The 12691-nt window shown below is 40.6% G+C and overlaps 1 protein-coding gene across 7 annotated transcripts in view; it reads right to left on the bottom strand.

Moving 5' to 3' along the window:
- SMAD2 (SMAD family member 2) overlaps positions 1-12691 on the bottom strand; it is an 84099-nt gene that overhangs the window by 52176 nt on the left and 19232 nt on the right. For 6 of the 7 annotated variants that reach the window (XM_030336987.3, XM_030336992.3, XM_030336993.3 and 3 more), the window contains one exon: positions 8461-8749. In XM_030336987.3, coding sequence (XP_030192847.1) covers positions 8461-8696 — 236 coding nt within the window. In that variant the 5' untranslated portion in view covers positions 8697-8749. Of the gene's footprint in view, positions 1-8460; positions 8750-11615; positions 11621-12691 lie in introns of all 7 variants that reach the window. The other variant, XM_030336991.1, reaches the window with a different exon arrangement.

The following is a 12691-nucleotide window of genomic DNA, read 5'->3' as shown; positions in this document are numbered from 1 at the left end:
TACTCTTCATTCTACTGATGCAGAGGCAGCTCCCTCTGGTCTCCCACTTGGTTGGCCATTTTCAGGAGGAAGTCAGGTACCAGTCTATCTCCCAAACCTCAGTAAGTCAAAGGAGTGAGTTGCCCTGAAGTCTCTCAATATGGATGAAAGAAAGGGGGAATGCCACAGCACATACTATTCTCTCCAAAGAAGTTCTCATATGGGATCCCTCTTACAAACTCCTGCATTTTTTGAATATCGCCTAGAGATGAGTGATGGGTTAACCAGAGCAATACCTGTCTCGTGGAACCCCTTGCGCAAGTCCTACATCTGAATGGTAGATAGCACCTCAGTTTTGAACGTAGGTTACTTGCAATCTATTGATCTCAGACTGGGAGTCTCTGAAAACATACCAAAGAATTCTCATTTGAACATACTGTTACAATTCTACTTCCAGTTAAGATATAAGCAGGTCACAGAAGGCTAATGTTACTGTTGCAACAACTAGGGGGAAAAAGATAACCACAACCACAAAAAATTGTGCAAAGACATTGGAAAGCTACTGAAGTAATGAGATCGGGAGGAACTAAAGTTGTAAGAAGGAACCCATCTAGGTGAGCTGAGGACTGTGAGCCATCCCTTCCCAGGGCTCATCTGCAGATTCCAGGAATAGGGTAAGGGTCAGGCTCGGTCTGGGAAGAGAAACTCTACTGAGTAACAGAACTTTGGACAGTCACAGGATTCTCCTCCCTCAAAGATGTCTGCCAGATTTTAAAGATGCAATCAATAGGAGGCTCATTAGCCAAACTCAAACCATGGAAGAAAGATGTGAATCTCCCGCAGTGTTTGAGGGAGTAGGTGACAGAGACCTGCCAGGCTTTCAATGAAAAAAAACCCCAGGAGAGCACTATTCAAAGAAAAGGTACGAGCCAGTGCGAGACTGAATCCAAATAAATGGCAACTGAGCCCCAACCCTGCTCAACCCCGATCAGATTAAAGCGATCAGCCCCTCCATCCACCTGACATAGGAAAGGTCAAATACTTTTTGTGAAAACCATCATTTGCAGCACCTATAATGCCCTGACATGCGATATATGGCACACGATCAAAATTACACGGCACGTAAGAGGCCGGAAAATGTAATAATCACAAGAATGAACAGACAATGATGAAAGCAGACCGAGAGATGATCCAGATATTAGAGCTGGCAAACAAACTTTAAAATAACTATTACAAATACTACAGGGGCGCTCGGGTGGCTCAGTTGGTTAAGCATCCGACTTCGGCTCTGGTTATGATCTCATGCGCACTTGCACTGTCTCTCTCTCTCAAAAAAAAAAAAATTAAAAATTATAAATAATATTAAAGAAGATTAAGGAAAACAGAAATGGATGAAGAATTTCAAATGAGAGTTGGAATTTACAATATCAAAGGAACATATAATAAAACAGAAAAATAAGGTATTTTAAATTAAGAACTTATTAAATGTGTTTAACAGCAGACGAAACACAGCATAAAACAGGATCAGTAAACACAAAGTTAGGTCAACAGAGTATCCAAACTGAAAAAGGGAAAACAAAAGAAAACAAAAAGAACGAAAAGAACAGAGCATAAGAAATATGTGGCATCTAGTCGTTTGAGCCCAAGTACCAGAGAGGATTTAAAACAAGATTGCAGGATATCCTAAACTGGCGTTTTACTATTATTTTCCATCTCCACAGTCCATGTGTGGTGCTTTCTATTTCAGGTCCCTTAGATGGTCGTACGTTTTCTTGTGTACCACTAGTGGGGATCACATCAGCCTGGAAACACTCTACCACAGGACAGGAAAGAGAAGGAGTAAACAGTATGGTTAAACACCCCCAATAATTACAATCCTCCCAGAATGTGGTTAGTAACACAGAAATGGTCTGAGCAAAGCTGGAATGGCTCCAGGTACAACTGGAAACAGACCAAGAATGCCGGCAAAACCAAAGGTGGTTGTAATTTCTTAAATGCCTATTATTTTAGCCAGGTTGATAAATGTATTCTTTAAAGCCAAGCCATTACATTAATGGGACAAAAAACAAGTGGAGAGAATGCTTATTGCATCAGGTGTTAAATGTTATATTTACAGACGTTAATTAGTCTGGGTGCAACTCAGTGATTTTATGAAGAGACAAAAGTCCCAGAGCAGGTGGCTGTTTTCCCTGATAAGGTAAGTGATAAAAATGTCCATGTGAGAATATATCATGTACACAAAAGAGCTCTGAATACCAGTGTCCCGCAGCAGGAGCTCCCTCAAAAATCCTAACTGTAAACGTAGGTACCGGATAAAGGCAAAGCTTATTTCCAACTGCGTTTCACAGGACCCTGCACCTCATCAGAAGTGCTTTCACAACTTAGACACAGAACACATGGAAAATGACAAATTGGATGCTGAGGCTGATAAAAGGTAGCTATTACCCATAATTTCCAAGTTCTAATTCGCATCTATGAAAAGCTTCATTGTTCTGACTGATTGATTTTACGACTAAATGTTATAGTGTGAATAAACTAAATTATACATAATGCAATGTCACCTGGCAGAAACTTCGTCTAAGTATAGACAATACAAGTTAATGTCTACAACTTAGTGTAAAGTCCTCTTAGAAAAAAAATGGAAGGAAAATGAAGACGCGGATTATCTGTGAATATTACAAATAAATCACATTCATGCGGTTACAGTGTTTCACAATTCACAAACCAAACTCACGTTATTTCAAAGGACCCAAAAATAGTACTGAGGAAGTACTCAGGTAGTATCTACCACCCCTTTTCACAGGTGAAGAAACAGTAAAAAGTAATCACATGCCTCAGGATCCACATTCATCCAGTACTGAAGCCGACTCAATGGGTTACCAGACTTCAAATTCAGACTTCTCTCACACATATTATGGCTGATACACACACACACACACACACACACACACACACACACACACACACGCTGAGAAGTTGCATATATCTTATGTATGAACGAGGGAAAGAGGGTTATTCTTACTCTCTTCTAAAAAATTAAAAGCAACTAGTTTAAGAAGAACTGAAGAACTAGTTTAAGAAGAACCCATTGCTCGGGTTCAAAAGACTTCTCTTTAAAAATTCTTCCTGGGTTATACAGAGAAGTAAAAGGGTAGGAATACGAAGTTAGAAATCAAAGTTGACAATCCACATTTACTTTAAAGTACTCTGATGTTTACAACTTTAGAAGATGGAAAACAAAACCAAAAATCAATAACAGCATTAAAAAGAAACACATTATCCTGGAAGGATACAGGAGACCCAGTAATACAATGATTTCTGAAGAGGGAAAGTGGGTGAGGAGATGGGGACACTTGGGTAGGGGAGACCTTTCCCACCCTATCATACAGGGGTGAATTCTGAATCATGTACACCTTATATTTTGTTTTTTAGGAACGTACTTTTTGTTTTTAAGAAATATACTTTTTGAAGGAAAATAGATATAAATGTATATGTTTCTAAAGACTGTTAACAAAATAAAAATACAATTACCCTTTAACAGAAAAATTGACTTCTAAGGGTTAAAAAAAAAGTAAATAGTTTATGTATTGCCCAAAAGTCCTATTTAAACATTTCATTGTGCTGGCTATAAAAATAAAACACATTTTTATATATAAATATTAGGAAAAGATTATAGGACATTCCTTTTTTTAGAGTATCCATAAATAATTTGGTATATTCTCTCTAAAGATTCATGGTTAAGTGTTAACGCTTTTACAAGTATGCTTTATCAAGTTAAGGAAATTCCTATTTCTAATTTGTTAACTTGCATAAATACAGAATTTGATAAAAATCTCTTTCTAGATCCATCAAGATGATCAGTGTTATTTTTTTTTTAATATTTATTTATTTAGAGAGTGTGCATGTGTGAGAGCAGGGAAAGGCAGAGAGAGAGAGAGAGAGAGAGAGAGAGAAATATGAATGAATGAATCCCAAGCAGGTTCCATGCTGTCAGTGCAGAGCCCAATGCAGGGCTTGATCTCACAAACCATGAGATCATGACCTGAACCAAAACAAAGAGATGGACACTTAACCAACTGAGCCACCCAGGTGCCTCAGAGTTGTCTTAAATATGACTGTGGAGTATCTCATATTAATAGGTTTCCTGCAGTTGAATCGTATTTGCCTTCCTGCAATAAACCTTTCCTAGTCATGATTTTGTGATTTTGTTTTTAGTAACCCTATTTTTTTCTTTTAATGTTTACTTATTTTTGAGGTGGGGGCGGGGGGACAGAAAGGGAGAGAGACACAGAATCCCAAGCAGGCTCAGGCTCCGGGCTGTCACCACAGAGCCTGATATGGGGCCGGAACCCACAAACCTCAAGATCATGACCTGAGCCAAAGTTGAACACTTAACCGACTGAGCCATGCAGGCGTTCCAATAACTCTAGTTTCTGATATTTATTTACAATTTTTGCAACTGTTTTTATAAGTAACACTGGTATAATAAACTTTTCTTGTACTATTCATGTTCAATTCTGGTATAAAAATGGGTTGGTAAGTTTCCTTTACAATCAGAGGTAAGAAAATGAAGGATCAGGATTGGGATTTTTCTAATTCTTTGCTATTACCAACAAAACTGAAATGAACACCAGCAATCTCTGACCATATTCCTATTTTCTTAGGATGACAGATCAAAAATGTGATTATATGGTCAAAGCACCACTGCAGGAAAGCCTTATAACGCACGTCTGTGAAAATGAATTCTTCATTCCTACACATTTACATATAATGGATATTATAAAATGGCCCTTTTAGACCTCACAGTCCCTTTCCTTCAACTTCAGAGTTCCCAACCCTACAGCAGTTTAGATTTTGCTTTATTGTAGAGAATATGCATTGAAAGCCTTTTTTTTTTTTCCTTCTTCTGATTGATTCATTACCCAAATATCAAATGCCATTCGAATTTTACAACGGAGTTGTCTTCCATTCCTTGGTCTCAAAAGTGTTTGAGATATAAAAACCTCACAAAACTTTACTTTTATACTATTCAGCTCCTTGCAGCTTGGGAAGGTGACGTTCTACCAGTGAATCACTTTGTACCACCACCTTCAACAACAGGGAAGAGGCAGTGACATATATACCTAACCACAGCTTCTATCCCTCCAGAGACAAAGCCATGGAGGCAGAGTAATTGCGTGAGGGGTGGGAGGGACATGAAGCCAGGACGGTTTCCGCCCTAACTTTGGTCCACTCTAACGTTAAAAGAAGAGGGGTCCAGGGGGAAAAGTATGAACAGTCAACAAAACAGGTATCTTAACAGAAAACATTTGCTGTTTTTAAAAATTAAGGGATTTGTTTCCTGTTCATCAGAGGAACTCGTTGGTATTTTTAGGCTTGTAAAACCTCCGTGTTTTTGTTAACAATTTCCTTGCAATTTTAAGTACATCAGCTTACACAGTAAAACCATTTTGTGTCATAGTTTCAATAATTCTGCCTAAACTATGGTTTGGATTTATCCATAACAAAACTTTCTCACTCCTATTCCTCAAACATTACAGTCTAGATAAGTAAAGAGTTGCCTGAACGTTTAAGGACACTTCGTTAAGAAATAGCTAATAATCTGATATAACTGAAGTGTTCTACTACTAAAAAATGAGGCAAACTCTATAAAATACACGGCACCAAACCACAGTATTAGAAACTGAGACTTCTTGATGACAACAACCGATATTAACAAATCTACATGTCTTCCAAAAGCAAAAACCAAAAGCCACCAAATTAGACACGTCAAATTTGTGAGCTTCAAAGAACTCTGGACAGTAAAAGAGACAGGACAATGAACGACTACCACTCCACTTTCCCTATGCAGGTAAAAGAGTAAAATAAATGTTTTTTTTTAATGATGATAAACCCTAGAAGAACCCTAGAAGGATCTTTCAAAGAGGCTATCAAAAGAAGAATGGGAAATAGGAAAAGAATTCCAAGGTGACCTCCACACATTTCAATCACCAGCTCACCACCCACCGTATCTCCGGAAAGGAAGGGACCGTGCGAGCTCTACTCAGGCTCGGCCCTGTCAAGACTGCCCCGCACCGGCCACTTCAGCCTCCAGTGATGGCGCACAAAACCACGGCGCCAGGTCTTCCCGCACACACGCTCCCTTGGAGGAGGAAGAGAACCTACTCACCAGCCTCCCTGCCTCCACTCCTGACAGTGTCACGAGCATTCTCCTCACCGCAGCCCGATGCTGTGCTAAGACTCTTCAGCGACTCCACCCTCACCCACTCAGGTTCAGGTTCAGGTTCACGTTGTGGTTCCTTATTCCTCACACAGCCTCAGCCCAACCACATCCCACCCCCGATCTAGAGCCTCCCAGGACACTCAGTACTAGTTGGCGCAAAATCCTTCAACTAGAGCCCCCTTACCGTCCCTCTCAAGACCACAGCGCCACTCTGGACAAACCGGGCCTCTCCTGACTAAATCCCTCCCTTATACCCATCAAGATTCAACTCTGACACCGATTCTAGTCCAGAAGGAAACTTCCACAAGCTGCAGAGTAGGCAAAATTCCTCCCCTCTGGACATAACTCCCTGAGCAAACATCTTTCTTAACACCTATGACACCTCATGAGATTATCTTCTTTGTCAAGTTTATCCCCCTTTCTAGAAACAACTCAAAAGCAAAGACTGAATTTTTACTCCGGTGAGGAAGAGCCTATCACACGTAGTGGGTTGTTTAATAAATGTTTACTGAACTGAAATACCAGACACCATACGATGAAAAATTAACAAATGTAGCTTGACTTGTCCTAACTGGCTAATTACCCTCAGCCAATTCATTACCAATCCCTTCAGGTCTACTCCATCCAAATCTGTCCACTTCACGTGTCGGCACAGCCACCATGCCAGTCCAGCCGCCAGCATCTCGAATTTAGACCACTTTACTAGCCTCTTGATCTCCTTCCTTCCAGACCCACTGTCCAATCACTCACACACACACACACACACACACACACACACACACACACACACACTTTAAATTAAAAACCAGGCTTCAAAGTCCTCATTTGCTTTCTGTTGTATTTAGACTAAACTCCACACTTCCACAGTGCCTTACAATGCCCTATATAATCTGACCCCTTCTACATCTTGTATTCATTTTGTATTCCTCCATTTCCACGGGGCTCCTTTTAAATCCTCCAATACAATCAGCTATTTCTCAGCTGGGTGTCTTTACACTGGCTCCTTCCTCTCCCAGAAGACTCTTCCTCCAGCTAGATGCTACTTCTCAAAGCCAGGTTTGAGGCTCACAAGCCAATCAAAAGCAGCTTTTTTATCCCTCAGTCACTGTCTTCTTTGCACTCATTACCGTCTCAAGTTCTACAATTTGTCCACTTGCTTTCTGCGTGGACCTATCCCTCAGAAGAGCAGGAACTTTGTTTTGGTCATACTGTATCGTATCCCCATGGGTCTAGAAACAGTGCCCTGCACTCAGCAGACACTCAGAAGCATAAGCCAAAAGAGTGACTCTTTGGAAGATATACATGAAACAGGTAAAGTAAAAGAAACGGGTAATTAATTAATCGACTAAATAAGGCAGGAAACATCCTACTGTTAGTATCTGCAAGTAGAGAGGCTGGTGTTACTGGGATCTACTATCAACAAGCATTTGACTGCATTTGCCACACACAGCTCACGGGAAACCTGTGAAGTAGAATGAGGTCACGTTATTTATGCTAGCCTACACGTAGGACACTGCCACACGTCATTTTAGAAAATGCTGTATGCTGCCACTCCCCAAACCCTGCAAGGCATACGAGTGTAGTGAAACACTTAAAAAACACCCTCTCTGTTAAAGAAACCGTATTTCTGACAGTGGTACTTATTGAGTAATTAGATTTACGCTAATAAAACTTCACCCTCTTAAGTAACAGGCCCTTCCAGTACGAGAGGCAGGTAGGTCTCTGAGTGAGGTTCGGACTCCCTAGACATCTAAGAAGCTGCCTCCTAGACTGTTCTAAGAAGCCATGCTGCAACTCGAGCAAAAATTATGGAAGTAAAATTCATCACTGTGTTAGCAGCTTCCGTTAACTCTTTACTGACCAAATTTTTGACCAAGGGGAGAGAAAACGGTCAGTCACTGCTGCGCTAGTGAGAGAAAAAGCTTTCTGACTCTTTATTCAAATGTCATTCAATCAGACACGAGGATAAGCTACAGTGAAGCATTCAGGCAATGAACGCAGTGAAGATTGAAACACTACAACTAAGTATTTTATTTTGCTTGGTCAAACCTCATTGTTCAAGAAAAGGATCTGTAAAATAAACCAGTCTTAACCAATCACACAAAACTGAAACGACAGGTTAAAGATAGCTGTCATCTTTTAATAAAATCACGATTTACAGGGGACTTGAAGGTAACAAAATTTCAGTGACGTTCCTTCGGATTCCTCTAAGCAATTTAACAGTGTGACCATCGAACTTCTGCTCTAACGACACTTACCTTGGTATGGTAACACATTTAGTATTACAATTTTGAGTGGTGATGGCTTTCTCAAGCTCATCTAATCGTCCTGTTTTCTTTAGCTTCTTCACCAAACTTTTAACCGCTTTCTCACACCACTTTTCTTCTTGTCCGTTCTGCTCTCCTCCACCCGCTCCTCCAGAGCCACCGGCTGATTTCTTCCATCCCAGCAGTCTCTTCACGACTGGCGGAGTGAAGGGCAAGATGGACGACATGCTCTTACCAAAGGCCGCAACCCACACTGAGAAAAGACGCTTCTCTATCTAACCTAGAAGAGACACGGAAAGGATGGTTTAGAGGCTAACTTCAAACTCCAGTAATAATTTCAATGTTGTATCTAAAGCGAACGTGAAAAGGAGGCAGAAAATCAGATCAGGGACTTTCGGAAGTGATCTTTTTCTCCTACGAAAAGGTCTTTACTACTTTAAATGAACGGTAGAAACAAACTTAAAAAACAAAACGTCATAGTATCATAAAGTAAAACCTAAAGTTGTAAGAAGGGAAAAGGCATCAAGTGTGAAGTAAACCAACAAGAATTAGAAAATAAAGGTAAACAGAGTCTGTGAAGACAAGGTCTGGTTCACTTTTACCATCCCTTAAGAAGACTTTCAATTAGGCCTCTTTGTAAAAATATTTTTTCATTTTTGTCGAAGTAACAATATGTGTCGTGACTAAAGTCAAATACATTTCCTCTTCTCACACTGAGGTACAGTTCCTCAAATCTTTACCCTTTATTCTTGCTATTTATATCTCAGGTAACAGGCTCATGATGGTATCCCCTGAAACATCCAGGGTAGTATTATCTACCGATTACGGAACGTGAGGATTTACACCACAACCACTCACTTTCCTCCAGCCTTAATAATTATCTCCCAAAGGAGTTTAGCACCTGATGAGACCGGTAGTGAACTACTATATAATCATGTTTCCCTTTTTGTACAACTCTTTCTTATTTCAGTTTGTCATGTGCTTAGTTTTTCTCTGCACCTACCATAAATTCTCCCCACACTCCTCATAAGCCCCATAATTAAATTTTAATGCGGATGACTTTAATCTCAAAATAAGAGACAAGATCATTTACCACTTGAGGACAGAACTGGAGACTTGGGACTTGAGAAGAATGAAGATTTAGAAAAGTAGCTCTAAGAAACATCTACAGAAAACCAGCTAGAATGATGGCGGCACACTTGATCAGGTATTTGCCAGGCTACACAGTAAAAAGTATTCCTTCGGAGGAGCCCCACTTCTAATCAGGATGAAGAAATGACAACAGACGATCATTTTCACCCTAACAAGCAAAACAAGCCAGATAAAAGCTACAAAATCATGGTTTTTCTGAACCTGTCAAAGCTCAGGATGCAAAAAAAAAAAAAAAAAGTTCCACCTAAGTGGAACTAAATTCCAGAAAGTGTTGAGCCGTGAAAGAGAGCCGTCCCCCCCCCCCCCCCAATGGTTTCCTTCCTGGTGAAGTGGCTAAGGAGGAATCATCCCACCACAGAGGAGGGTAAGGAGAAACCAACTTACCCTTTCATAAATTTTAACAGCAACATGTGTGCTGACAAGATCTACAAAAATTCCAAGGATTTCACAGAGCAAACCTGTACCACCCAGCCACTCACTCCCACTGGGCCCCACTGCAGGCTTGCCAAATTATGCTGAAGGCTGGGAGATGGGCCTGGAAAGCTGAGAGATACCCTCAAATGCAAGTAACCTGTCCTCTGACAAGGAGGGGGAAAGAATGGACAGAAAGGAGAGAAATCAACCCCAGAGATTTCAGCCGTTCAGCTGCCAAGGGCCGAGGTGAGACAGGAGAGCTAAGACCAAAACTTCCACCCAGATACTCCGGACACTGAACTACCAAGGGAAGGACTGCTAAAAGAAATGGTGTTACGAGCACGGAGATACCTCGCCACGCACAAAAGCCTGGGGCAGGACGAGAGCAAAAAGAACTGCAGAATGACTAAGGGACAGACAATTGGGCTGTAAAGCAGAGAAATCACCCAAGGTTCAAGAAAGCTGGAGGCTCATATATAAAGCACAAAGAGATAACTGAAATCACACTCAGACAACAAATCTTGCAGAAGGTCAAGTCTCAATCCTGCTCTCAAAACACTGGAACTAACCAACTAAAGTTGCAAAAAACCCTGAACTAGCCCAACAACACAGCTTATGGATTTAACCTCACTGTCTATTAAACTAACATGAGAAATAATAGGCAGTTTTCTGGAAGTAAAGAGTATTTACTTCAATCCGTACTGTTTTTGCATAAATATTCAGCTTTCGGTAAAAAATTACAAGATACAGGGGTGCCTGGGTGGCCCAGTCGGCTCTTAGCCTCGGTGGCTAAGTGTCCAGCTCTTGACTTCAGCTCAGGTCATGATCTTGCAGCTGTGGTAGGGAGCCCCGCATCAGGCTCCACGCTGACAGTGCAGAGTCTGCTTGGGATTCTCTCTCCCCCTCTCCCTCTGCCCCTCCCCTGCTCCCACACACTAGCTCTCTCTCTCTCTCAAAAATAAACTTAAAAAAAAAATTATAAGATACAGGGAATAGCAAACCACAGGCAAAAGACGAATTTACTAATATAATCAGATTAGACAGGGCCCAGATGTTAGAATTATCAAACAGACTAAAATGGCTATGACAAAAACACTAAAGAAACGGGGAACTTCATTACAGAACTAAAGCCAGAAAAGAAACAATCACAGGGAAATGTTAGAAATGAAAACCACAGTAACAGAAATTAAAGATTCCTTTAAATGAATTTAATAAAAGACAGTAATGAACAGTGAACTTGAAAACAGGCCAAACAGTACCCAAATTGAAAATCAAAGAGGGAAAAAAATAAATAAAAAAAAAAAAAGCAAAACCCTGAATATCTGAGACCAAATATCTATTAACTGGAGTTTAACTGGAGTCCCAGAAGGACATGAAAGAGAAAATGGGACAGAAAAAAAATACATGAAGAGATAACGGTCAAGAACTTACTGGAAATGATGGCAGATATCAACCCACAAGTGCAAAGGAAACAGTCACAGTCAATGGGCTGAATGTTAAAGACAGGAGTAAAGATAAAGGCTGAGTGTCAGCTAGGATGACAGCTAAAACTTCACTGAAGATCCAGACAGAAGGGGAACCTGCACTCATTCATAAGCTCTTCTCCAAGGGCTTCAACTGAGATCTCTTGAAAAAGACTCGCATGGTGCGAAAGATGGGAGAGAGCTCTTCCGCCTTGGCAGCATCTCAAATGAAACAAAAGCCTTCAACTAGGAGGAGAGAATCAGGAAAACCTCCCACACCTAGGGCCCAGGGAAAGAGCATGCCTCAAGGGGAAGAGCAGAGCAAAAGCCATGGTACTATCGGGGGACGGGGCAGAACCTACTTGCCCACCTGCTTGCTACACACACACCAGCCCTTCCCCCTGTAACGATAACCACAGTCTAGTGCTACAAGAAGGCAGGAAACACTGTCACCACCAGTCCCAGACAAGGATACACTGATGCTGAGAAATAAGGAGAAGAAAAAGCTATCGGACACTGGCACAGGAGCAAGAAACTGGCCTGGGACTCAAGATCCTGAACTAACACAAAGCAAAAGTCTGCTGTTCCTAGATGGGGAAATCTGTAACAAGTATCAGCAAGTCACATTCAGTTATACATACAGAAAAGGTAACACATCATTACAATGCAGGGTTTACCGCACGGAGCAAAACTGGCTCAATGGTAAAATAATAAACAAATAAATAAAGCACCTCATTTATCGTAATAAAAAAGAAAAACTTTACGATTCTCTTAACTGATGCAGAAAAAAAGAAAGCATTTGGTATGTTAATTTAATATCCATCCGCAATTAAAAAGTTTCAGCAAACTGGAAATAGAAAAGAGGAAGAAGTTCTTTATTCTGAAAAAGGACATTCTATGAAAAACCTAGAGCTAGCAACATATGTAATGATGAAACGTTAAATCCCTTTTCCTTATGACTGGAAATAAGACAAGGACGTCCACTGTTCTATTTAATAAAGCCCTGGATATTCTCGCCAGCCCAGTAGGGCAAGAGACAAAAATAAATAAAATAAAATGAAATAAAATAAAATAAAATAAAATGACTGGAAAGAAAGAAGCAATTCTCTGGTGATATGACTGTCTCCATGGAAAACTGCATGGAATCTGCATGGTGGTAAGGTTGCTGTGATAAAGGTATACATTTGCTAAAA

Source organism: Lynx canadensis, chromosome D3 (assembly GCF_007474595.2).
Source record: "Lynx canadensis isolate LIC74 chromosome D3, mLynCan4.pri.v2, whole genome shotgun sequence".
In the NCBI taxonomy this organism is placed as follows: domain Eukaryota; kingdom Metazoa; phylum Chordata; class Mammalia; order Carnivora; family Felidae; genus Lynx; species Lynx canadensis.
This window is presented reverse-complemented; position numbering and strand designations above follow the sequence as displayed.